Raw genomic sequence first — 27,915 nt, forward strand, 5'->3', positions numbered from 1 at the left:
GAGTCGATCCTCCCGATCCTACACCTCGAGCATATTGGACCGATAATTCCATCGTAGTAGATCTCAGGCTTCTGTTGTAATAGGCCTTTGTCCCTTCACCGTGGTGGATTTCGAGTCCCTACCATAGCAGGTCTTCATCTCTTTTTCCACCATGGTAGATCCCGGGCTTCCATCGTAGTGGGCATTTATCTTTCTTTTACCATGGTGGATTTCGGGTTCATGTTGTGGCGGGTCTTTATCCCTTTTCCACTATGATGGATCTCGTGCTTCCGTCGTAATGGATTTTTGTTCCTTTTCCATCATGGTGGATTTTAAGTCCCCATCGTCATGGCGGGTCATGGTCCATTTTCCATGGTGGTGGATCTCGAGTTTTTGTCATAGTGAGCCTTCATCCCTTTTCCACCATGATAGATTTGGAGTCTCCATCGTGGTAAGTCCTCGTCCCTTTTCTATTGTGGTGGATTTTAAATCTCCGTTATAATATGTTTTCATCCTTTTTCTATCGTGATTGGTCTCGAAATGTGGTTGGTCTCATACTTCCGTCATAGTGGATCTTCGTTCCTCTTCCACGCAAACATAAAAATACTATAAACTAAATAAAAATATAACACTTTCAAAGAATGAAAAAAAAAAAAAGGAAGATCGCTTACCTCAACCGCTATCCTAACTAGCTGTTGCATGATTTCATCGAGGGAACACACCATATCTCAGCTCCAAACCAGAGAGGGGAGAAGAGAGTAGAGTGAAAACGGGGAAAGTTGATCGTTTTTTAAAGCAAAAGATTGTGAAGAAATGAGCTGAACACTAAATAGTGGTTTTTACGAAACGACTAACATTAGATCAAACCGATCGATCCTTACTCTCTCCCAAAATCGACAAAAAGAACTTGCTACATCTTTTGTAGGACATCTCTGATATTTTTGGAAAGAGGCAAAATGGTCTAAGACCGGACGTCAGTGGCGGTGGCGGTAACTTGGCCCGGTCCAAATCGACGAAGCTGCCAGGGCCACTGCGTCCTATCCACCGCCCAAGTCCAAGCCTTATCGTGTTTGCTTCCGGTGTGGCATCAGCTCACGTGGCCTCCCAGTCTGTATGGATAAGGGAAGGCGCATTCTGCACCCACCGCGGTCGGGGAGGGTAATTCGTGTTTTTCCCCCAACTCGTGGTCTCGGCGTACATCCTTTTCTACCGCTCACTGTCGTCTTTGCTTTTGTAATCGCGACGGAAAAGGATTAATTCGTCGCCGTGGAAAATGGCTTTCCTCCGATCGTATGTAAGATATTCTGTTCGATTTCCTTTCTTGATCGAGTTTTCGTTTCCTTTTTGTTGTTCTTTCGTCTCTTTGCTTTGTGGTTATTCTTGGTTGATGTGATAGCTTCGTGTATTTTGTTCAGTTTTGTGGTATTTCGGGATATATGGTATTGATCGGATCTGCTTATAGTCTATGTGATGCCAGTTTGCTTTTGTTGGGAATCAGTCGAGTGACCTCTGTTTGCGTCGTCGATCGTGGGTTGTTGGCGTCGATTTGCGTTTACATCTTGTAGGATGTGAATAGAAGAAAGAATTGTCTTGTTGTAGGCCTGCAGTGGTGATATTGGCTTCTTGATGTCATTTTTCTTTTAGGCAAACTTGCATGTACATACATGTGTATATTAGAATATCCCTGCAAAATTCAAGAACTAGACATTGTGGAAGGGTAGGATGCGGTCTTCATTGTTCAAGTGGTTGCATTATGAACTAGTCTTCTTTTGTTCAAATCATACCTAAAGTTTTAGTTCATCAGAATCCATAATTGGGATCAAATTGGAGACAACATTTAACTGGTTCCATCCATTCTGTTTCTCGGTCTCCTGGTTTCTTGTCATCATTAATATTTATCACAGGAGCTCTGCAGCTTCTGTTGGATGGTAGGAAGAAAGGAACGAGGGGGTGTTGGGGTGTGGGTCTTTTTGTTTGTCTATATGGTGATTCTTGGTTGTTGGAGGGATATACTGGAGGGATTGTCATTGATGTGTAAACTTCATCTCTGCTATTATATCTGCTGCTACCAGGAGAGACGAGGAACAGAGAGATCACTCAACTCTCGAAATTGTCATTGATGTGTTACTGTCAGAGAATACTTTTCCTGCTCTTGTAGCCTTAGTTGGAGAAAGAGAGACTGATTTTTGGTATAGACTTTCTGGTTTTGTTTCAGCTCTCTGAATTTTATCACTGAGATACCTGAATTTTGAATTTCTGATGCATACGGTGTCTGCTGATTCTTAATTTGTCCAATATAAAATGCAAAAGAAAACCTACAGGAAGAATACAAGGCAGTTGATAGTAAACCTTTTGCATCTCATATCGATCCAATATTTTTCAGCAGGCAATGAGGCAGATTAGTGTGCTTGTAAGTTGTATCAACATTCTAAAGTTCTGATTTGAATGCTCCTGCAAGTGAGAACTTCGACAGGCTTTATATGAAAGAGTGTTTGTGATGGTTGGGTTTAAGGATTCATAATGCCATAATAATTAGTTTTTATATGGGTCTTCATAAAGCACATACTCTGTATGCCAGATTGGTAGCCTTCTTGCACTGCATGACTCTGGGCCTTTCAACATTTCTCCAAAAACACATTGACCTCTTATCTCATAGTTGAGCGAATCTATCTTTTGGTGGCTCAGCATGAATTTAATGATTAAATTTCGATTTTTTGTATTTTAGATTCCTGAACGTTATCTCCAATTGTCAGTCAAATGCATCTTCTGGAATGGGTATTGCGGGGGATTGCAAAGATATATTCCTAGAACTTCAGAGAAAGAAGACACATCGATATGTGATATTCAAAATTGATGAGAAGCAAAAGCAGGTTGTTGTGGAGAAGACTGGAGGTGCAACTGAAAGCTATGATGATTTTATGACATCTCTGCCTGAAAACGATTGCCGATATGCCATCTATGATTTTGACTTTGTTACTGAAGAGAATTGTCAAAAAAGCAAAATTCTCTTCATTGCCTGGTGAGACTCTTCATCCTAGAAATTTTTTTAAAAATGTCTTTACCGGTGCTATTGTGGTGGATATATCCATACTTGATATGTATACGTATTTATAATTTAAACTTTTGAATGAATTAAGGATGAACAAAATAGATGCACACTATTAGATGCTTGTAGCTAGCAGCTGCATAAGGCAAGCTCTCGTAATTCATGTTGTGAAGTTGTTGATGAATAAACAAAATTAAGGTGCACTAACAACAGCAACAACATTTAGGTAGCCTCCTCTGTGTATGTCCAAAGCTAGCATTTGTTGTATATGGCGAAGGGATGATGTGGGACTACTGACTCCCTTATCTATATCATAAGGGAGTTCCCTAGTTGAGGCAGCTTGTATTAAGCATGGCCAAACGGAGGTACCTTGTGTTTGATGTGGCCAAGGGGCCCTATGGTAGGTTCAACTGTTGATAATTGAATTTGGATTGGGAATTCATTGTGTCCTTTATGAGGTATTGTCCTCTTTAGTACTTGGATCTCATGGTTTGTTCCTACAAGGAACCTCAGTTAATGGCCCCTGCCTTGTTTATACTGCAAATCTATGAAAGTCTTTTACCATCTTAATTAGAAAAGATTGTTTTAGTCCATTTTGCTTTAAGCATTTATGTATTATTTTGAGGGCAGCAGCATATTTATGAAGCATTGTTGTTAGTGCTCGGGAAACAGCACTAAAATATCATCATTCCTTTATGTCTATGGTGATTAGTTAACGTATTTTTTTCTCATCTCCAGTATAAGCTGAAAATTGTGTACTATTTTAAGTTATGTTACATTCTTTCAGTGGGACTTCTTCTCGTGTAACATCTTATGCTTCGGTGTCATCTTTTCCTTGTTCCTTCTTCCATCAGGTCCCCTTATACATCGTGAATCCGTGCGAAGATGCTGTTCACTATGAGATTCAGGCTACTGATCCCTCGGAGCTGGACCTTGAGATTCTCAGAGATCGAGCACATTAATTCCAGAGATCTTTGAGATTCATGGAACTCCCATCAAACATTGTTTCAACTACTCATTCCCCATGGAGAAGTGTTTGAGGTTTTCAGATTCTAGTCCCCGATGCAATTGGGTTATACTAGTTGAATATTTTGATCATCATCAGAATCTTGTATTAGTAAATGGTTGAAACAAGCTACTCTGCTTGTGCATCCTCTAAGACAGTATATGGCCATTAAATTGTTGATTGGTGTTGCTGTTCATATTATTGATTTCGTGCATGAACTTCTGAAATTATAAATTGGCTTCATTAATTTTTGTACTTTGGAGTTTGGAGTTCCCTCCGGAACACTGTAGGTTGAGTTAAAAGTGTATGTATGGGATTTTGTTGCATTCTTCCTATTGTTATATTGTTTACCTTCCTATCTTGAAAGCTACATTTGAAAGGTGAGTTGGTCTTGTAAGGTACAGTCTTCACATTCACAATCATCTTTAATCTGATTTCATCTATGTTGATTGAACATCTGATTAGTAAATGATGTTATCATACCAACATTCAACTATATCTATCCATGTAATGTTCTGGATTAGTCTTAAACATCATGCAGTGTTTTAACAAAGTCGACCGTTGGACAACGGTCATGTGAATTATTGCCCTAAAGCCAAGAGCTGTTGTGAACTATCTATTAAACCATACTCGAATCTATCATCTTTGGAAAGATAGATAGATCAACTCCACCAGCTTCTTTTCTACCTGCAAGCGAACGCTTTCAACACGAAACGTCCTCGGACTCACCAGCGCAGGCTTTGGCATCAGGTCGGAGATGGGCTTCGTTATGGTCATCTCCCTTCCCCTCATTCTCTTCACCGTCTTGCTCGGTTTCGGGTGCTTCTTGCTGGGAAGAGCGAAGGGGAGGGAGGAAGCGCGTGCCGGCGTCGGCTCGCGGGTCTGCGTCGCTCCGCTTGCCCCTCCTGATGCAGTGGCTTCATCCCCACCAAACCTTGCGAAGAAGGGCGGGCCTGACGATGTTTGAGAGCTCGAGAACAAAAAGCGACTACATGTCCTGCTTTCTTCTTTTTCTTCTTCTGTTCTACAATCTGCATATTCTTGGTTTCTGTTCCCCTTCTCTGTTACGCATGCGAAATTGTTCTCCTTTCACTGTTATCATTAACCACGATGTGAAAAATAGTGATTCAGTAACACTGTAGTCCTCGTTTGCTTGCGTCTATGTATTATAAACATCAGTTTCCTTCGTTCCTACATTGCTCCTCTATCTTAAATTAAATGTCAAAGCAAAGCAGTTGTCATCATTTAAAAATAGCATTTAAAAGAAATACGATGATGAGAAATTAGGGAATATATATATATATATATATATATATATATATATATATATGTTTTTTAAACTCAAACTAGCTATTGGTAGAGACAATCAGTAGTGGGATTATAACATCAAAACCTAATTATATAGCAGTCTTGCACTAAATTAGGGATTATAACATATATTAACTGAGTTTAATGAAGCTTACAGGCGGCTCAATGAATACATCCCATTAAGATCCCATTAGCTACCCAATAAGCATGAGGTTTAATTGGTAATCGAAACGTTGTTGGATTAGGTGGGATCCCTGTTTCCTGGCCCGGTGGAAACAGGGGAACCTCGCGTCCGATATAGAAAAAGGATGGGGCTGAAGAGCCTTTTCCATCATCACTCGCTCGGGGCCGCGTTAGGGACTGCCGCACCGCTGCTGGCGGCCGCATCGCATCCCATTGGTGGCGGTGGCCTCATCCTCCTCCCTCCTCCTCTTTTCTCGCTCCCACCTGCTTGTCCTTCTCACTTTCGTCATCGCCTTCCTCCTCTGCTACCGTCTCCGCCCTTCTTGAGAATCTGCTGGGACCAAAGAAGGAAACTAGGGCAAATGGCCGGGGGGCTTGTCGGTGGCAGCGGAGGAGGAGGAGGAGGTTTGAACCCGACCGTGGTGAGGTTCGTCCTGGTGGTGATGGCGCTCGGCCTCGCCGGCTACATCGTGGGGCCGCCGCTCTACTGGCACCTCGCCGAAGCCCTCGGCCGCTCCTCCGCCTGCCCCCTTTGCGCCCCCTGCGATTGCTCCGCTCAGCCCCTTCTCTCCCTCCCCCAAGGTGCTCCCCCATCACCTTCCCTCCCGCTTTGGCTTCCGTGCTCAGATCTGATGATGATCTGATGCCTCTTCCCATGTGGATCTTGACTCGCGCTGTTGTTCGTTTCAAGATCTGATCATCACGGGATCATAAGTTATAGTAAATGTAGATTCGCTGCATCTGTAGAGTGATTGTCGAATTATCACATGTGTAGCGCCTGCTTTGCTTCTTTCCTTATCAATTTCCTCTAATTGTAACTATGAATCTTTTGTGTTTCTGTTTACAGAGCTGATCAATGTGTCTTCCACGGGTTAGTGCCTTCTTCCCCCTTGTCTTTATTTGTGCATTTAGGATTTCATTTTGTACAGGAAACATGGTAATTTGCAGTCTGACATAAGTTGATTTAGTTTATTAGTGTGTTTGCCTCCTAGTAATAACTTCTCTGATGGTTTGCAATGATGTTGATGATTATTTTGAAATGGTGCAATGATGTTTGCAATACTAATTTGCTTGAGATGGATCTGTGTTAAGCTTTGAAAAATGTGGCATGACTTCTTTTCATTATTCCATATTGTGATTGCAACTATTCTACGATCTATTTCTTGATATGTTCAGCATTTTGTATCGGATAGATTGAGATGAGTTAAATGTGTGGTTAAGTTTGATTATATTATTGTTTTTGCCGCAGTTGGTTGGTTTAGTGGGCCTCTATTGATGCTATTATTATTTTCCTGTGGTAATAATAACAGGTGAAAGAATTAGGTTGGAGTTATCGAAACCAGTTTGAACCTTTCTTGTTATATGTAAATGCTCAATTTTTATGGTTCTCTTTGTTCCTTTCTTCTCTTGTACCTTTTAAAGCTACATCTATCTCCCAATTTAGAATTCTATTTTATAGTGTTGCCTCAGACATGCCTTCTGATGCAAACTAAGCGGTATATGACTGTACATTGTTAGTGTTTTATTGTATTATATGTTCTCTGTTTTATGTTCCTTTTTCTCTCTGGTAGGAATGGATTAGTAAGGTAATGTCTCTGTTCCAATATTATGTTGGCTGAATAAAACTAATATATGTTTCTTCAGTTTTTCATTCTTCCTCATCTTTAATTGTAATGTGGAAGGCAACTTAGTAAGAAAATGAAGTAGCAGTTGTGTTGTGATGTCATCATATTCATATCCTTAAAGTTCACCAATATATTGTTCTTTTCTTTTTGGAATGCAGGTTTCATCTCTCCTATGGCCCTCAAAACAATATAGATTATCACTTTCATCGGCTTTGATACCCCATAAGAAGAATAAATGATAACTTAAAACTTTCTTTTCTTTTCCAAATTATTGATGTTCATTTTCTTAATCTCCAGCTTGAAACTCGCAAACCACCTCCAAGAAATGGCTACTTGTTTGATATGTTTTCCTGCAGGCATCAAATGCAGGACAACATGACCCAATAACACCATTATCCCTTTCTTCTCCTTTGCTTCTTTTCTCTTTTCCCTTTAAATTTGGGTTGGATCGCGATATGTTTGGTTAGATTTAAACAAATTTAAAACAAAGTATGTTCATTGTGAAAATCATAGCTGAGTTGATAAGGTAAACCACACAAAGCGCTCCTTTTTAATGGAAAGAGTTTGGCATCTCCAAGCAAAGTATGGTTTCTCCATCAGAACGTTGCTGCATGTGCAGATCTGGTAACATTAACTCATATAAGTCTAAGCAACCTCAATATATAATTCTATACATGTGAAACACATGGGCTATTGTCCATGTAAACATATGAACATAGAGAAATCCAGCTTATTGTCCCTCTTTATTGCTATTCTTTTTCCTATCATTATTTTTGTATACAATAGATTGTAGTGCTTGAAAAGATTGAGGAAAGTTGCTATTTATTTTGGTATATAATAGATTATTTTGCTAGTATTTTACTATCATTACATCTGGTTTATGATCCTTGACTTCTAACGTTGTACAAATTTATGGACTAGATGTGTTCAAATATTGAAAGTTAGAGAAGGTATCTTGAATGTCGTTTAAAAAAAGATATTAGATAGGACTCTTTATACTGCACTAGATGATGCTGAAGGTAACTGAATTTGGCAATTTTGCCCAGCCCAAAGTTGCAGGTTTGGTTTGGGACATTCCTTGTCACTTGATACTTATTACATTGGGTGCACCAGGCAGTCTTTTAAAGGTACCAAGCTATAATGGGTGATAAACATACTGACTGGTACTGGTACTGGTACCTGAATATTGTAAACCATAAATCCCTCTCCAGATTTCCTCTTCCTCACTGCTGCCCCCATCCACTCTGCTAACACCATCATGCCGCCTGCCATCCATTGTATTTCGCAATCCGCTGTGGACTCCCATGCCAAGCTCCTTCCTATCCTTCACCTTCCTTCTTGTCGTTTGCCACCGCCTGTCATGACACTTTGTCAAATGCTCCTACACCACCATCTCCAACCCCTACTTCATTGCAACCCTCCCTCCTTCCTGAATGTTGTCATCTGTCATCGACTACCATCATACTGGCACCGCCTTCTTCCCCCCTACGTCACTGCCACCCTCAGCCGCTCCACCAGCACCATCTGTTGCAGCGTGTTACCTATCTTCCCTCCCCTCATGTATCGAGTATCAAATAGTATTGACCCATACACGATATGGTTGGGTGTACTGATACTGTATTTGATGTGTCATCATAAACAAAAGTCCAAAAGAGCTCTTTTTTTTCAACTTCACTGAAGTACATTTGGGTGCATGTGCTATATTAGTTGTGAAAACACCATGTGAATCGCCTCTGGCTAGAGATCATTCCGTACTTCTTTTCATGACATGTTCATGTGGCTAAAGATTATTCCGTACACCATGTATCTGTATATATTTATGTGGTTATAATATTTCTTTGTTTTTTCAATGCCATCACTCATCTGAGTGTCTTTGAGCCGTTGCAGATTGTGCAAAGCATGACCCAGAGGTCAGTGAAGAAATGGACAAGAATTTCACTGACCTTCTTGCAGAGGAATTGAAGTTGAGAGAGGAAGAGGCAACTGAAGCTCAGCATCGTGCTGATGTGAAACTGCTTGAGGCCAAGAAGTTGGCATCACAATATCAAAAGGAAGCTGACAAGTGCAACTCAGGGATGGATACCTGTGAGGAAGCTCGGGAGAAAGCTGATGCTGCACTATTAGAACAAAAGAAACTAACTTCCATGTGGGAACTAAGAGCTCGGCAGCGAGGATGGAAGAATACTCATGCTTATTGAAGGTTGTTGTGTTCTATATTCTGGCGCACGATATTGACTTTTACAATCGAATGCTATACTTGCTGTAGCCAAAGGAATCTGCACCTGTCCATACAAAGTTGTTCCACCACGAATGAACCAGTAAAAATGTGGTTGCATCTTGTTAGATGGAACAATATCTCGAGCTGGAACAAGCCCAATTACACTGCTGATATATAGATACTTCTCTCTCTATATATGCTGAATAACATCCTAGTACAAAAAACATTGTTGATTCTTGTAATAGGTCTCTTTATAATTACTGCTTTTGTTGTGTTAAGATCAATAGCCTTACAATTTAGAGGCATAGAAGTTTTTAATTTGTGGAGTATGCAGATTGCAACATGTATTAACAGTAGCCTTCTACTTGTTATTTAACTTCAGTGAAACTGTTAAAACTTTTTTGAGGCTACCATAGTATCTTAGTTCTAATCCACTTATCCTGCTAATCAAGATATTTGCTTCTCTTCATAAAAATTTAATATACATTTAATATATTTTTTGTTAGAATTAATTCAAATTTATTTAATAAAAATATTATATATTACGGCTAAAAAATTTATCTGCCATACGCTTGTGATAGTGTATTATGTCCACTTATCAGGTTGTTTAAAATTTCATTTTTTTTAAGAAAAAAATTTATCTTTTCTAATAATCTATTAACAATGCAACTTTACATCCTCATCCAAATTATTTTATCTTATCATCTGGGTTTAACCTTATCCACCACAGCAATGGATATAGTCAGTCTCATTGACGGCCGGTCATCTTCTACCCCGCTTCTATCCCTTCTCATACAAAACTCTTACTGCCTACCTCCTTTCCTGCTAGCATCACTGCAACTCTTTAATCCTCAAACCCACAAGATAATACAGGTGATGTTTAATTAAGAAAGTTGTAGGATCCCATTTGTGTCCTGTGCTGCAGACTTGTGAGTTCCACTGGCAGCAACACTCTCAGCAGCTGGTGTCTGATGCTCCAGCCTCAACTCCTCAATGCGAGGGATGCCCAGCTTGAGCTACATTGAAGGCCTCAACTCCTCTGGGGGACTCAAAGCCAACAATAAGGTGTCGTCTCTCGGCGTTCCGGCATGCACCGCCCGGTCCTGAGCTCTCTCTGACCTCCATCGACTGGCAAGCAGAGTAGGGTCGGAGCGGTCTCTTCCACCTGCAACGATCATGAACGGCCTGGTGCTGGTCGGCGTCGCCGTCGGGTTCTAAGAGTGGAGGAAGCATTTGCATGTTTCTTCTTGCATTCTGATCGTGGTGGAACTGCACGAGACGTCTCTTGTCAGCTCGAATCCCGTCTTCGTCAATTCTCCCAAACGAGAAGGGTTACCTCTACCACGACGTAATGGTTCACGCAAGGAGTGCGTTCTATGACAATCCACCATTTGCCGAACTACATAGCAATAGTGTGGAAGTAAACAACTGTAAAACCATGAGTTTGCCAATAAAACAAAATAGAGTCTAAATTTCACAAAAAAATATGATAAATATATACAGTATATATATATATATATATATATATATATATATATATATATACCATTTTTTTTAATCATTAATTTCGGTCACTTACACGTCCCAAAATCACAGCAATGGAAATGGACGAACAGAAAAGAGCAAGGAAGGTGGAAGGAGATACCAACCGAACGGTGGAAACGCCATGCGAAGGATAAGGATGATAAGGTAGGCACCAGCACCAGAAAGCGAGAACGGGACGTGGGACCTTTGCCACTGTAGAGCGTATGACCTTTATAATTACTTTGCCTTTTTCTTGCAGTGCTGCTGCTGTCTTGTATGTTGGTGATGGCGACGTCCGGCGGAGCAGCGTCGAGTGTCGTCCGAATCGGATCCTTTCTCAGCCACAGGTCGTTCTTGGGAGCTCTCATCGGTGCATGCATGACGTACCACTGCAAGGAGGGCGACAGACCACGCGAGAATCGCGCGGCGATTCTTGTCATGCGTTCATCACGGAGACCACCCACCACCATATCTTCTTCCATCTATCGCGGATGAAAACAACGAAAGAGAGAGAGAGAGCGAGCGAAATATATATAAATTATATAGATTGGCCCTATCATTATTGTGCTCCTTAAAGGAGCATTTGGCTTGAAAGTAATCATCTGTGTCTTTATGATCGAATATTTGACTTCCTCCCAACTGCCAAGTGTCTCAGGTCGAAGAACTGTTATTTTCATTCTACCTTGTAACAAAAGTATGTGTTTATACATCATTATATTATAATTGTTTTGTAGGCTATTATCTCTAAGATCAATAGCTAATGAATTGGATGTTAAGAAGGATCCCAAGTGGAAGCAAGTCAACGTTTGTCCGACATGTCGAGCTGTTGAACTAAGGACATTCGATCTGCCAAGCTACCAAAGTTGTATAGAAGAAGATGGTGTTGGGGTCGAGAGGAGAGGGTTCAAAAGAAAAAAAGATGTTGTTTATGTTCAAGACTTTCCGATCTATCGCAGTCAAAAACAATATCCCCTGAGAAACTTATCTAATAAAATGAACATTGATATGAATTTTTTTGATATATTACAGATTTTATTGGAATTCATTGGGTTCTTTCCTCTGTTTATGACCCAAACTCCCTTAAGTCCAACTATGGGAATGAGCTCATTGGCTTCGAATCTTAATGGTACGAGCTCGGTTACTTGATGGTCGCTTGAGCACTGTGTTGTCGTCTTGGCTTCGTGAACTGCACCTTGCTTTTTGACCTTAAGCTCATCGAGACATGGCGGCCCACTGAGCAGTGAGATGATATCAGGTAGAATCCAACCAACATTTAGGTAACGTGGAGATTAGTTCGAAATATCAGCTTTGAGAAATATTACGAGAATGACAAAATAAGAAATACTATGAAATATTTCTCTCGATTAACTCGTTATAAAAGACTATTTTATGTATATTTTACCTTTTATCGATTACTAACTTAGAACGTTAAAGAGATCGTGTCGAGAAATCAACTCGATTACGATCATTATGTAGGTCGCTCGCGAAGCATGTACTTAAATCCATCTTAGCTCTCGAACGAGCATTTGAGTCATTCCACTAGTAACGTTAAATTACATGAACTAATCCGATCATTATCGACATCCACATTATCATATGATAAACATATTTATATTATATGAGTCTTTATTCCTCAGTTATAATATTTACTAGGTAGCATAGATACTATAATCCTATTCAAAATTATTATAATTGGTATAGAAAATAATTTTTTGTGTTCTTATTTCAAAACTAATAATTTTTTTTCAAACTTCACCAAGAATGATCAATTAATTTATATTAATATTTTTTAATCTTTATGCCTCGACTATAGTATATTCAACAGATATATAATACATTTTATGGTATACAACATAATGACAATAATATTTTTACGATCCTATCATGAACGTTTTGAGAATGAGAACAAATCGAAGATTCCGATGGAAAAAAAATAAAAAGGTTTTATAAAACTCAAACGAGAGATTTTTTCGAAAAAAAAAAATTCATCCTAATCAAAATCATATTAGTAATGCATTAAACTAATCTGAAAATATTAAATGATACATAAGTAGATCCAAGTCAATGATGTTTTGACCGATGGACACCGCGGAGTATCTTCCAATGAGTGGCTGGCCGATGTGACTCTTGAATGAGGGCTCACTGGAGCAAGCGAGGAGTGCAAAACGAGTGAAGCGAGAAACTCGCCCAACTCGACTCATTCTTTAGAGAGAGAGAGAGAGAGAGAGAGAGAGAGAGGTTTCTTAGTCGACCTTCCCTTCTACTACTACCAGAAAGGCAAAGCCTAGCTCGCTAGATGCTACCAACGCTAATAAGAACTTGCTCGTTTAGCGTCTTCTCTTTACGCATTGCGTGTCCTTTGCAAATTTGCATGATTGGAAGACGAATACCAACAAAATAAATAAATAAAAATGCTATGATCGATAGTTGTGATTGTAGCTTAATTATTTTATATTATCTATGTGTCCATGATTCGTTAATCCACGTTATGATATTATTCTTTTAATGCCTAAGACTTTGCTTCTTGTGTAGGCTCTAATGACAAGTCACTTACGAGGAAAGACAAAATCTACATGGGAGGTTGAGGTCTTTTATACCCTATTCAATAAATTTTAGAAATTTTAACTAATTTAATTAATAAAAATTCTAATTATTGATAATATGATGTGATAATAATAACAAGGTCGATTGTTATAATCATTGAGATTTATAAAAAATCATATATTTAATTAAGTTTAGAATACTTAAGTCTTTACTTATAGAATCTATAAATCTTTTTACGTCTTTTTCTATCTCTTTTACTACCGTTAATATTAATTATTTTATCTTTTTCGACTATCATATTCGAATGTTTATTTTTATTCAACATTTGCTCATATCATCTTAAGTAATTTCTCACCTTTTATATTTCATCAAAGCGATATCTAATTATTCGAATAAAATATTTCATCTTTTCTATTGTTATTGTTGATAGTATGAAATGAGGTGTTTTTAAGTCTCGACACATCGTTTTTGTTTTATCTTATAAAATTATATATAGCTTACTTTTACTTTAATCTCACTTATATGAAATTCAATTTTTTATGTGTTAAATTAGTAGAATGGATTGAGAAAATTGAAAATGTTCATAATATTCTCTCAACTTAATCACAACTCGCACAATATTAATTAAGAAAGAAGAAAATATATGCAATGTGGAAAACTAAATCTAAAACTTCATATGGCTAAGAAATACCATAATTTATGTCTGAATGATCAAACTAACTGCTTAACTTCATGTGGCTAATTGATTTTTAAGTGTGATTTCATTCAACTTTCGAATTATGTATGAGAATAAAGTTAAAACAAACTTAAATTTCAAATCCAAGTACGACTAATGGCCCACTCAAGCAGAAGAACCAATTGCAAGCACCTAACGAGGTCTTATCTCACGTCCCATTGTTGACTATCTTTTGACTTTATTTGATCATCTAAATGTTGTAGGGTCCCGTGAACATAAAAATGTTCCCCTTACATTATTTCGATTTTGAATTTTATAAATTCTAGTAGGTCGATGAGGATTTTTTTTATCGACCTCTTGATCATTCTTATCAAGAATTATATCTTTATCGACCAAATCGGATAAGGTTTCTTATAGTAAATAATTCGGGTATAATATTTCCATAATAATAACTTGGTGTAAAATCTATATGTATAAAAAGGGTTTCTAATAAAATAAACGAGTGAAATACATTTCCATCGACGAAAATGATTCTTGAATTACTAAAATTTTATATCATGATAATGTTGGAGAGGGAGAGAGAAACTCAAAGCCAAAGAATATTAGTTTGATAACTCATATATATATATATATTCATAGAGAAAATTAAATTTTTTACTATGAAATCAATTACAAGACCTTGATTTATACTCACCTAGTCACAATCCTCTTGTATGAATCCTGAAGAATTTATATATTTTCTCTCATCATCTTAAAAAACCCTAAGAAAGCATCTATCTCTAAAGAGAAACTCAACAGCACCCAAATTATTTCTTGCTTTCCTATGATCAAAACTTATAGATACATAGGATAGAAAAATCAAATATTAATTTTTAATTCATGAAAAATTCTCTACCCTCCCATGACACATACTTTAAAGGTCCTAAATGACAATACTAAATGAGAGTTTCATAACCCCAATAGGTCAACCGATCCAAACTTCTTCTTATACTCTTGAGATAGAAAACCAATTAAACTCAAAGCTGAGATTCTCACGTACAATAGCTTAAGAAATGGAAGCACGACGGCATAAAATTGCATTCAATCTCTATAGCTTGACATGTGTTGCTTTCTAAACCCGAATGATTATTATTCGATAGATTAGATAGATACATAGATAGCATAGCAAAGGACATGAAAAGAACATGCATTACATGTCCATCGCTCCAAGCTCCTCACTCGTACAAATTGCAAGAATGGTTACACATGGAAGCTACGTTTGTATCCCAAGAATGCATCTTTGGTTTATGGCCATAGAGCATGTCTACATCTCAAATGATTGAACAAGAGAAGAGGAGTTAGGTTCCTCTATTTTAATATGTTACCATTTGTCTTTAATATTCCATAGATTTTAATCAACAAATCCTAATTCAATACATTCAAACCCAAATATCAAAATATTATATGGAATATAAGCTTATTTAATTTAGTGGTTCCATCATAAATGACTTAAAGGATCTTTCCACTAAATTATGTTGATTTGTACCACTCCCACCCTCTTCAAATCTATGAGATGATTCATAGCCATGTGCTCGAGTTGTTTACGAGCTATAGCTTCTAGAAACTAAGATTGCTATGACTTAATTAGGACACTACTACAAAATATTACAATATATATAGTACAAAACATACAAGTTTGCTTTGAGCTTAGCTCGGTCCTTTGAGTCTATAAAATGAAATCAAACTTCATATTTAAACACAGAAAAAAAAAATGAAATATATGTATACATTTGATGAGTTAAATCATAGCAATATTATGGTTAAAGGCAAACTTCTATAATTATTATATTGCTGAATTTATTGTTAGGATTTTTTGCTATTTAAATTTACTTTATTTTCAGCAAATGCTGAATCACCATCCTATATATAATATATATAACCAATGAGGAGAGCCCTCTAAGATAAAATAATTATGCACCCATCCATCTTTTGACTCATTGTCTACGATGGTGAAAGCTACAATACCCACATTACATTTTATAGGTCCTTTTGTGTGGCGCCTAACCTAATCTCTTTCTTACGTAGACAAACGAGTAACTCTAACAAAGAGCTTAAGAAATCTATGAAATGACAGCAAATGAAAGGTTAATATCATTAGAGATGGGTACCAAGAAATGATCAACTTTTCCACTCAATTTGCTTGAGTTGAGTTGCATGTTATATTCATGTTTCGTGCTGCCTATGTTGTCATTTGTTGTGACCTCTGAGATATTAATTGCATAGCTTTGGTGTGATGGGCTTCGAGATGGATTAATGTGTAGAAGATGAACACAACAATTCCCCTTGCAGTGCATAAGCTGTTGGAATTTACTCTATAATATTAGTTTCTAGTTAGAGAAATGTTTCACATGATAAATGATTGTGATGCAAACAGTCGATCATATTTCATATCCAACATGCTTTTGCCTGTAGCATAGGCTTCCATGTGTGAGCTGAAGCTAAGGAAGACCTACAGATTCTCCTTTTTAGCCTTCTATTCCAAACAAATAGGCAGTCCTTTGTGCCTATCTCCACTATATCCAACAAAACAACACCACAACATATACGTACGTATATATACATATATCATTGAGGTAAAACAGTAAGAAACATTTAAAGGAAACAATAGAACTATATAAAAACCAGAGCTTAGATGAACAGGTTGAGTTGAATGACCACATCATTTTTTGTTTCCTCTTTCGAGGAGATTATGAGAAATTATTGCGGAATGATTTTGATCATATAGCATGTCTTACGAGTGATATTTAATTGATCTAATTGACATATGTAATTAATTAAGGCATTCTAAAATGAAAATATATTTGTCAGAAAATAAGCCATATTTATTTATAATAGATAATAATGAGAATTAATGATCAAAGAATGAATTGTAGATTGTATATGATTAGTATAATTGCAAACAATATTATGTTCCCATAGACAATGGTTATTTTTTTTATCTTTTTAATTATTCAACATGTATTGTACTCAAATTCCTAAAGTATTGGATCATTTGAATATATATGAACCCATTTTTTAGAACACACATACTCAACAAAAATGAATCACAATATGATTGGTTTAATGATATAGAAAATTAGATTTGACTTTAATAAGGCGTGAGTATTTATTCGAGTATCAAACAAAATGAATGTAGAATTATTTTTTTGATGGTTTTTTTATGATAAAGGTGAGATTCAGACTTACGATCTTATGATAATATATTGAAGTTTTTATCAATTAAATTAGTCAAAACCTTTAAAATATATTTGATGAAGTCTCGAATCCTCGATCTTTGATAGGTGAATCTAGTGCATGATCATCGTATCAATATTTAAGATAAAAATATAATAAACGAGACCTTAAACACTCGATGTTTGATACTTTAGGTTCAGTTTCACCTCATAAAAATATAAATCATCTCTAAAAAAAATTATTTTAAATTAATTTTGGATTAAACGTGTGTTTGGGTCATGTGGATTTTGAGTTTTACTCTAATGGTACCTCGTTCATGTCAAATTATCATAGAAATATAAATCATTTCTAATATATATATATATATATTATTAACAGCTATAGGTAATTTGGAACAATGGCTACAGTCATGTCTGTATACATCGATTTGATTGTGTCTAATTTGATCCAGCAATTTTCTTCTCTTTATTCTTCCCGGCCACTTGTATCACCATCTAAAGTTCCATCTTCCGCTGCATCGAATGCCTATTGTCTCATCATGACGAACTCCCAAAGGCCATTTGGAGCTCTTAGTTTCCGGAGAATCTTTTTAATTTCCATCCCAAAGGTAAAAGAAAAGGGGATAAAATTAACGCAATCGAGAACAAATATCCAATTTAGTCACCCAAATTTCAATAAATTATTAGCTCAATTAATATAATATCGATTGCATCAATAATAAAGAAACCAAGTAATGCTTTGGCTTTGTAGGATGACGATGGGAAATAAACACCATAAATATTATCAGTGTAAATTTGGCTATTTATACTGACTGTAAATGACTCTCCCAACCATATTAATAGGGATTTAGGAAACCCTAACAAATAAAATTAAATGAATAAGTTGATAGCATAGTAAATGAAAGCAAAAACCTAATCATAAGTTGAATATTAGAGCTTCAAAGAAAATAATAATAATAATAATAATAATAACATGTGAGATGCACATTAATAGAAAGGAAATATGCTATAAACACATATATAAACTACATTATCATTTGATTATAAATGGGACAAAGATTTCTTTTCATGTGTGTATGGTGAAATTTGGAGTCGACGTGTATCGAGTTTGGTCGGTGCTTCGAGGTTCGGAGAAGAGATGATCTACGTGGGAGGCGGAAAGGAAGGCTGCGATGAGAACTTCCGACGCCGAGGGTGGCCGACGAAAGGTCGGTTGATATGAAGGCGGCTTCGTGTGCTCCCTCTGTTATTTCAAGAGGTGTTTTAGCTTGACAAAAACCAAGATGTTGGCAAGTTGTGGATCTAACCCTACTGCAGATGGAAGTATGCATCATATCCCATCAGCGTGATTTGACATCGGAAAAGAAAGCCACCAGAAATAGCTTTCCCTTCTCTCTCTCTCGTCTCTTTTCTCCATAGGTTCTTGGGCTTCTTTGCCTCCACTCTTCCCCATCTCTTCCCCCAACCCCCCCCTCTGATCCATCGAACTCCTGGTTCTTATGATAATAAGCCTGGGAAATAATCTTTTTGCACCCACGTATCCTATCTTCGCAGCTTCCATTTTTTCTTACTTTCGATAGGTTTGAGTATTAGAGAATGGAAGAATTGCCTCACCTTGGTGATGGTAGTAGTAGCGCTGGCAGCTCAAGGGGGGCTTTCCTATACCTCCCCTCATCGGCTGTCGCCACCACCACCACTACATCAGCTCCTCCGCCGCCGAGGTCAGCCGTGTACGAGCAGAGCTACTACTATTACCCGACCTCTCATCCTTACTTCCATACGCCACCACCTAAGACTGAAGCAGGCTCATCTCAGTTTCAAACGAGTAGAGTGGAAACACTAAGTCAAGGAGTGATCTCCCAAAGTGATATAGAAGAGATCAAGGCAAGGATCATGTCACACCCTCGGTATTCCACGCTCCTCGGCGCCTTTGTGGACTGCCAAAAGGTCTCTCCTAGTTCGTTGACCTCTTGTGTGTCTGCATAAGCCTTCTTGTTCTTCTCTTACGGCTCATGTTCTTATGTGCGTCTCTCAAGGTGGGAGCGCCACCAGAGGTGGTGGAGAGGCTCTCAGCCATAACGCATGAGCTCGCGTCGCGCCCGAGGTTTCACAGCGGCAGTTATCCCGATCCGGAGCTCGACCAGTTCATGGTACCGATCATTCCTCCTCCTCCTCCTCCTCCTCCTCTCTCTCTCTCTCTCTCTCTCTCACTCTCTCTCTCACACACACACACACACACATACACACACACACACGATCGATCTCCAGTTAAAGCTAATCGATTGTGAGATATATATATACAACAGGAGTCATACTGTGAGATGCTCATCAAGTACAGGGAAGAACTAACGAGACCCTTGCAAGAGGCCACAGACTTCCTCAAGAAGATGGAGTCACAGTTCAATGCGCTCACCAACACTTCCACTCGAGGCATCTTTTCCTCTGGTATACCGAAGGGTACCATTAAGTAGCTTTTCTAGCACTCGCTCGGCATTTATAGCTTCTACTCCATGTGGTTTGATATAGATCTATTTGCTGTCAATCTTTCGGCCAAAAACTTTGCTTCTCAGATTCCAAGAGAAGAGAGCAAAAGGTAAAGAGATCAGCTGCAGTTTTCTGGTGTTAGGGCTCAACATCTCACCCTGTGTAAGTGCAATGAGTAGGTATGGCAGCGTGCCAGTAGTAAGTAGTACGAAACTACTTACCGGAAGTATACTTCCTCCAACTTTGGCAGCAACTAAGACTGAAGCAGGCCTTGACCGATCAGAGATCTCTAGTTCACAGAATAGATAGATGCTAAAAAGATGGCATTTACATATTTTCTTTAGCTTCTAATGGAATATAATAACGTGAAACTATGGCACTATCACGAGGCTATAGTAACCTCGATTTTCTTCAACCTCGACCTGATCTCGACCCTCTCTTGCTTTCTCTTAGTAACCATTTGTTTATTGGCACGGATTCCAATAGCCAGGAGACCAAAGCAAGAAGAGAATGTTCTCTCTTTGGACCAGCAGCAATATGCACATGAATGAGGAAACCACAACAAGGTGGTGACTAATACGCTCCATTTACGGCTGCCATCATATGGCAATCTTTAGGATTCCAAAAGAGGAGCTGCATCGAGACTAATCCCTATGCTTAGCTTTTTTGCAGCTAGTAATGTTATCATGCCTTATGCCTTTCTCTCTGCAAATAAGCATAAAAAAGTATGCTAGATAGACTACTATTCTAATCGATCCATGAGCTAACAATTCCACCTACTTCTATAACAGTACATGTTTGCCGGAGATAGACTCCCTAGAGAAAGAGCCATGCCATGCCGTCTCCACGAAACACAGTGAACTTGCGAGATCTTCATGCACACTTTTGTGGTTTTTGAGCATCATCATAAATGTCTATCGGAACAATCAACTGTATCCACGAAGTCTCTACGATCAAACCCATAGAAAATTTTGCACCATAGAACACTGCTCTATGATATATATTTTCTTTTCACAAGATAGTCAAGTTTCAACTCACTGTAAATATTGCTCGTGTAAGAACAAAAAGGTTTAGCTCTACCGACTATTAGAAGTGCACTTGAATTGTTATTTACCAAATTCTTATCATCGTTCACAACATATATACTTAAGTTCTATTTTGTAGTTATAGAGAGGAAAATTGTAGCAGGTAAGAGATGAACACTCAAACCGTACAAAAAATTTCATATCATGCATAATTTAGGAGTGCTGAATCATTTGAATATGATTGTTGGAGTCAGTGTCGCAATAGGATAAGGAATTCTTATAGTAAGAAAGCCCTGTTAATTAAGGATTGATTTTTCTATAAATATCTCGTGTATTTATGGATTTTGTGAGAGACGAGAGAGTAAGATGTGATGAATACTTTTGGAGCTCTAGATTTCTTTCTAAGGTGTCTAGAGATTGTGCCTTTTAGGATTTTTAGAGAGAGTGAGGGAAGAGGTGTAAATTCTTTATGAATTTATGTGAAAGGATATATAAAAAAATTTATGCTTAGGTAGGGATAACTCAAAAGTCTCGTAATTAATTTTATTTGATGAAGAATTTAGTTTTCTTGGTGGATGTAGGTGGGGATTTACTGAATCACATTAAATCTTATGTCGGCTTTCTAGTATGCTTTTGATTGTTGATCGTTGGTTTCTCTTTTGGTTTCCATCTTTCTCCATTCTCTCCCCTAACAAATCTTACATCGATTATTTTTTTATTTGTATTCGATTGGAAATTAGTTTCTTTTTTTATAAAAGATAAGCGTTGGAGATCAAATTTGATCCCAAAATCTTATTGTTGAGGTCTTTTCATGATTAGAGTAGCTGGCATCTTATAAAATTTTATGTATATAATTCTAGAAAATTCAATTACTTTAAAGTAATTGATCTCTAAAAAGCCAAAAAAAAATTTGTCGTATTCTATATGCCACTAATAAAAATAGATAGGTTTTCAAGTCCACAAGAGTGTGAATTGCTATTTAAGCAATGTTTCCATATCTTTGTTTTTTTCCTTTATGGCTGAATTTTCTTGGTAGCATATTAAAATCATTGTCAAGTACATACATCATTAAGACTGCCTATTTATGTGGTGTTTATATTGGATAAATCATATTCCTAGCTAATACTTGTAGTTTTTAACTCTTTTTTTGGGGCACAAAATATTCTTTTAGACTGCAACTAGTATTTGCTGGTGTTCTTGGAGGAGGGAGAGAATAAAACTCAAAACCGAAAGGAAAAATACATATATCAATAATAAAAATTTATATTAGAAAGTGAATGCAAGATATAGTGTTGTTTGATAACTCCTTAGTTATATTCATGGAAAAAAATCAAATTTTTTAATATAATCTCTTGGACATCCTCTCACATAAATTCAAGATCTCTCGATCCTCTAAATTCACTGGAGAAAAATCTTCTAAAGTACCCAAAATGTCTCGTCTCTCCTTTATCAAAACCTTGAGACTCAAGATGTACTTATATAAACGAATCCTAATTCTCTAAGGACTCTTCCTATTTGAATCCTATAATCTAAATCCTAATATGTGAAAAAGTTGGAATAAGATTAGGTTTTATCCTAACTAGTTAGAACCCACTAACTCTAATATCATTGATATATAAAAGTGTTTTGTCTCTTCTTATCAAAACTTTGAGACTCAATGTGTATTTATATAAACAAATTATAATTCTCTAAGGACTCTTCCTACTTGAATCTCTAATATAAATCCTAATCCATGAAAAAATTAAAATAAAATTAGATTTTATCCCAAGTAGTTAGAACCTAATTAGGACTCGTATGAAACCTACTAACTCTAATATCATTGATATGTAAAAATTAGAACCTTGTATCTTTATTGCTATAATTCCATATCTTCATGCTAACTTTTCTTTGCATTGTCAACTACTTAGATTAGTTAAATGAAGTTCTTCCTATATTATATAATAACGGAGCAAATACATCTCAATGACGTCGATGATATATTCAATCTGGTTTATCTGTTGGATTGGATCATGAAGATGAGAAATGTGGTGGTGGTGGTGTTGATTCCTCGACGGAAGAGGAGCAGGACGCCAGTGGGGGAGAGGCCGAGCTTCGGGAGATCGATCCGCATGCGGAGGACAAAGAGCTGAAGCACCACCTTTTGAAGAAGTACGGTAGCTACCTGAGCAGCCTCAGGCAACAGCTATCCAAGAAGAAGAAGAAAGAGAAGCTGCCAAAGGATGCCCGCCAGAAGCTGCTCCACTGGTGGGAGCTTCACTATACATGGCCGTATCCATCTGTATGTGACTTATCCCTCCCTTAATTGTCACTGCAAACAAAAGCTTTGATTTGTCTTTTCCTTGATGGTAAACTGCATTCGCATAAGAATTATCATTTAATGAGAAGAAAGAAAAAAATAGGAAACGTAGATCATGTAACAGGCTAGCATGAAGTGGTGGCCTTCCAAGAACACCTTCAGTGAACTAATTTAATTTTAGGTTGACAAGATTTTGCTTTGAGAAAGCTTCTAACTGGGAAAAATCTATGTGACAACAAATAGGAAGCCGAGAAGGTGGCCTTGGCAGAATCTACAGGTCTTGATCAGAAGCAAATCAACAACTGGTTTATAAACCAAAGGAAGAGGCATTGGAAACCATCAGCGGACATGCAATTTGCTTTGATGGATGGCTTCCATCCTCAGAATGCTGCTGCTGCGCTATACACGCAATGGCAATCCATGGGTGATGGCACATACCACCTTCATCCATGATGTATTAACCCATAAGAAGTTTACGGTGGTGCCGAGGCACGACGTAATTGCTTAAGAGATTGTTGTCCTAAAAATGCAATGATTGATGTTATTGGCAATGTAATGTAAGTAACGATTTAATAGTTGTCGTATATTCACCAAAAGTTTTTGTTGTGATTCTATGGATTTTTATACTGTGGGTTTGAGGTGTAGGTATGTAATGTAAAGAAGAGTACTTTACTGAATAATAATAGTAAGCTGCATAAGGTTACTTGTCCTGTTGCATAATATTGGAGGGAGAGCTATGGCTTACTCGATGAAGCCGATCCAGAAGGATGTTCCTTTTATGTTCCCGCTTATGATCATACTCTGTTTCACCTTACACAACTTTGTTTCACTTCAGGTATTGCAAGATGATATGATACTACTCATGCAGAACATGTTTATTATTCATGATATGTATGAAATTATATATCAATTGCATGGTTAATTTTCAATCCGTAGAAAACGTGATTATATAATTGATTTGCAAAGGGATGAAATTAAAACGTAGGCACACACGCCAATAGTCATGACAACACAACACAGGCATACAGGCAGCATGAAGCGAAGGGATCCATGGATGGGATTGACAAAACGAACGAAGAAAACTGGCAACCATCTTACTGTCTAGTATTCGTCATCTTCCTCACCCTCCGCTGACTCTGCACCAACTTCCTCATAATCCTTCTCGAGTGCAGCAAGATCCTCACGAGCCTCAGAGAAATCTCCTTCCTCCATTCCCTCACCAACATACCAGTGAACGAAGGCCCTCTTAGCATACATGAGGTCAAACTTGTGGTCGATTCGTGAGAAGACTTCCGCGACGCTGGTGGAGTTTGATATCATGCACACGGCTCTCTGCACTTTGGCAAGATCACCCCCCAGGCACAACAGTAGGTGGCTGATAGTTGATGCCACATTTGAAGCCAGTTGGACACCAGTCAACAAACTGAATGGGTCCTCTTGGTCTTGATGGTAGCAACGGCAGCATTAACATCCTTTGGCACAACATCTCCACTGTACATGAGGCAGCAAGCCATGTATTTTCCATGACGTGGGTCACACTTGGCCATCATGGAAGAAGGCTCAAAAGCACTGTTGGTGATTTCAGCAACAGAGAGCTGCTCATGGTGAGTGAGCCTTCTCTGCAGAGATGACGGGGGCATAGGATGAGAGCTTGAAATGAATCCTTGGATATGGGACCAGATTAGTCTGGAACTCGGTGACATCAATGTTCAGGGCACCATCAAACCTCAATGATGCTGTCAAAGAAGAAATCACTTGTACATGGACAAATCTCGTTAACACGAAACTATTATAGAATCATTATTTTATGAAAATAGTAATAGAAGAACTGAGAAACCAGGCGGTTGAGATTGGTAAGTGGAGCGCTCGATGTCAAGAGATCTCCTGCAGATGTCATAGATTGCCTCATTGTCAAGAAGAACAGCCACATCAGTGTGCTCCAGCAGAGAATGTGTAGATAGAACACTGTTGTAGGGGTCGACCACAGAGGTGGAGACCTGTGGCGACGGGTAGACAATGAACCATAGCTTTGATTTCTTTCCATAGTCAATCGATAAATGTTCAAGGAGAAGAGAACCAAGGTAAGAGCAAATGCCTCCACCAATAGCATTGAATATATAACACATCAAAAGTGGACAAGATTAAGATTAACTTATAAAGATCTGATAAATGTATTACTATCAACTTCAACTTAAGTATTTTGATTAGTGATTTGGTTCAAATGAAATTGATAGACTAATTAGTCCATCAGGCCCAGATTATAACATTTGGTATCAGAGCGGAGTCGGAGTCAGAGGACTCGTCACGACGTGAAATACACGTTTTCCGGCACCACTCTCACTAAAGAAGGTGTTGAATACATCATTACCACCACCAACGGTTTTGTCACTGGGCATTTGGCCATCAGACTGCAAAAGAGAGTAAGGTTTCAATAATTCTAAGCAACACAATATATACCCTTAAAACAATTTCTACAATGTTCTGAGTACCAAAATGTACAAACTTTTGTTGACTGATCATACTATCAGAAATAAGTTGCTTTTGTTCAACAATATGAATAAAACTAAAGATCTATCGGGCTATTGTCCAACTTGAGGTTTACAGCAAAAAGAGGAGTTCAACAGAAAAGAAATGTTACGTATGCCTCGAAAGCAGAATTTTCAAAGATCTACAAATACCAAAACTTAGGGACAGGTCTGGTATACTTGGAAACAGTTCAGTCTGGAGTGTTCTAGTGACGGCAAAACAATATATATGGTTACTGATTTCAAAGTAATTCCTTTGATAAACACAATTAGCACAGATAAAGTTCAATATCATCATCAAAGCCATCCAACTCGGTGAAAATCCTTCCAGAAACATTGGATCTACATCGCATAAATGAAGCAAGCAATTGGACATGACAACATACAGAAACATATCATCAATAGACATACATCGTATCCACAATTTGTGGAAGATCAACCTCAGCTCATTTTATAGCGTCGAACACTAATGTTCGGCCATCAACGTCAGGGGTCATCGGACCAAACGATCAACAGAATAGATCAAAGCAGAGTGACAAATAAATGGGAGAAGCGCAGAAAGGATCTGCACCACAACGAATAATACTCAAGATTCTGACATGAATCTAACCCAAGTAAACCAGATCAGCGACAAAAATGCCAAAATGCATCAATAAATAAGCCAATCAGCACACGAACCCTACGGTTATACACGACGACAAGAACTCAAGATCTGAATATAAATTGCCCAAAATGCACAGATCTAAACGCTAAATGACACTGTTCCGATAATATGATAGCAAATGCACGAAAAATATATAAAAAAGAAAGGGAAAACCGCCAGGTCTAAGTAGTAGACCGTACCTGAATGCCATGCTCGAGGCAGTAAAGCTCCCAGCAGGCGTTGCCGACCTGGATCCCGGCCTGCCCGATGTGGATCGAGATGCACTCTCTCAGCTTCGCAGATAAAGATGAAAGGAGCCCGGGGGTGGCGAATAGAAGAAGAAAGATCGGTGGGCGTGTACTAAGACGCCTTCGATGCCTCCTCTCCGCCTCTCTCGAACCCTTTTATTGAGATGAGCGACGATGCGAAGAGATGTTAGCGATGGTTCTATGGTAAATCCGGGGTTATCTTACCGCGGTTGGTTAAGAGGAGGGTTGCCAGCGAATGACGGTTAGTTTGGTGATCAGAAGCTATCCACCGTCCATCGGTAACCGTGGTTAAGGGGTCAACCTTTTACTGTCTAATAGTGCCGCCTAATTTTGAATTTTGATACAAAATGCCCTAGAAGTTTCAGTAAATTACCAACGTGGATTACGGTTCTGGTCGGTCTACGTGCGTCGCTGGATCAAGATCCAACGGACGACAGTGCGTGAACGGAGATCCAACGGACGATACATACGGACGCTGTGGTATGTTTTCCAGTTCAACGCTTAACATACCGTAGCCGTCTGATTCGTGCCTCGTATGTAGGGAACGGAGATGTATTCAAATGTGGGCCTCGCTCGTCCTGACAAAATCTAATTGATAAACCGTTCATCAATAAGTTGCTGATGCTTAAAAAATAAATTTAGTTGGTCATTTTATCGAAAAAAAAATGTGACCGTTGGGCTCGTACCAAATGATAATCTTAATTGATTTTTTTTACCTTGAAACTTTATTTTACCAATTTGATGAAAATAACTTTCACCCTTCGCTAGGCACCCCTAATCTATCCTCAATCGTTATTATTGTTGCGCTATTTCTACTACGAGTGATGTCGCATGTGGCCTCATCTATTCCTTTTTTTCCTCTCTTTCATCTTTACCTCCTCCTCCCCTCCCCCTCCAATCCTCTAGTATCGCTTGTCCTCTATTGTCGTTTATCTTTCATCGTCAACTCTATATAACACATCTCATGAGCAGTAACCTTGTCCCCCTCGTCTATTATTTGTGCAACATAGATACATCGAAGGTGAGTAACGATGGCACTAGCGATCAAAGCAATGAAGAAACGAGATCCATGATCGATGAGGGTCCCAAGAGTAGGGCCAAAAAGTTCTTTGTTTTCAATCATAAGAAAACGCAAACAATGAAGGACCATGGCTACAACCTTGCTAAGAGAGCTCCTCATCACTAATTGCAAGGAAGGGGGAGCGATCATTACTAAGGCTATAGCCTTGTTGAAAGAGAGGGACAAAGTTATCTTACAACGAGCAATGCTACACAAAGGCGACACAAATGAGAATAGATGAGAAGGATGAGAAAGAAGAAGGAGGAAGAGGAGATAGGTGGCGTACTCTCGA

General features: G+C 38.2%; 2 protein-coding genes and 2 pseudogenes across 3 annotated transcripts; 3 read left to right on the forward strand and 1 right to left on the reverse strand.

Moving 5' to 3' along the window:
• Window positions 1-1,280: 1,280 nt before the first annotated feature.
• On the forward strand, window positions 1,281-4,278 carry LOC135675789 (actin-depolymerizing factor 11-like; annotated as a pseudogene).
• Window positions 4,279-5,660: 1,382 nt separating this feature from the next.
• On the forward strand, window positions 5,661-9,643 carry LOC135675790 (uncharacterized). The gene is made up of 3 exons (XM_065186310.1): window positions 5,661-6,104; window positions 6,370-6,393; window positions 9,035-9,643. The coding sequence occupies exons 1-3, from the start codon at window positions 5,885-5,887 to the stop codon at window positions 9,343-9,345; spliced, it is 555 nt and encodes a 184-aa protein (XP_065042382.1). The 5' UTR covers window positions 5,661-5,884; the 3' UTR covers window positions 9,346-9,643.
• Window positions 9,644-18,758: 9,115 nt separating this feature from the next.
• LOC135675791 (homeotic protein knotted-1-like) lies at window positions 18,759-23,829 on the forward strand. Of its 2 annotated transcripts, none has more exons than XM_065186311.1 (5): window positions 18,759-19,268; window positions 19,358-19,471; window positions 19,628-19,778; window positions 22,846-23,108; window positions 23,370-23,829. In XM_065186311.1, the coding sequence occupies exons 1-5, from the start codon at window positions 18,918-18,920 to the stop codon at window positions 23,577-23,579; spliced, it is 1,089 nt and encodes a 362-aa protein (XP_065042383.1). In that variant the 5' UTR covers window positions 18,759-18,917; the 3' UTR covers window positions 23,580-23,829. The 2 variants fall into 2 exon arrangements, with proteins under 2 accessions (XP_065042383.1, XP_065042384.1); XM_065186312.1 differs by having other exon boundaries at window positions 18,760-19,268; window positions 19,628-19,766.
• A 230-nt stretch (window positions 23,830-24,059) lies between these two features.
• On the reverse strand, window positions 24,060-24,923 carry LOC135675390 (tubulin alpha chain-like; annotated as a pseudogene).
• Window positions 24,924-27,915: the final 2,992 nt, after the last annotated feature.

This window comes from Musa acuminata, chromosome BXJ1-6, assembly GCF_036884655.1.
Source record: "Musa acuminata AAA Group cultivar baxijiao chromosome BXJ1-6, Cavendish_Baxijiao_AAA, whole genome shotgun sequence".
NCBI classification, from domain to species: Eukaryota; Viridiplantae; Streptophyta; class Magnoliopsida; order Zingiberales; family Musaceae; genus Musa; species Musa acuminata.

Excerpts from the sequence above, each read along its gene's own strand:
- LOC135675790 (XM_065186310.1), top strand. The coding sequence starts at position 5,885 with ATGGCCGGGGGGCTTGTCGGTGGCAGCGGAGGAGGAGGAGGAGGTTTG. Across the intron at positions 6,105-6,369 it reads CCTTCTCTCCCTCCCCCAAG|AGCTGATCAATGTGTCTTCC; the intron begins GTGCTCCCCCAT and ends TTCTGTTTACAG. Across the intron at positions 6,394-9,034 it reads GATCAATGTGTCTTCCACGG|ATTGTGCAAAGCATGACCCA; the intron begins GTTAGTGCCTTC and ends GAGCCGTTGCAG.
- LOC135675791 (XM_065186311.1), top strand. The coding sequence starts at position 18,918 with ATGGAAGAATTGCCTCACCTTGGTGATGGTAGTAGTAGCGCTGGCAGC. Across the intron at positions 19,472-19,627 it reads CGGAGCTCGACCAGTTCATG|GAGTCATACTGTGAGATGCT; the intron begins GTACCGATCATT and ends TATATACAACAG. Across the intron at positions 19,779-22,845 it reads TTCCTCTGGTATACCGAAGG|ATGAGAAATGTGGTGGTGGT; the intron begins GTACCATTAAGT and ends TGGATCATGAAG.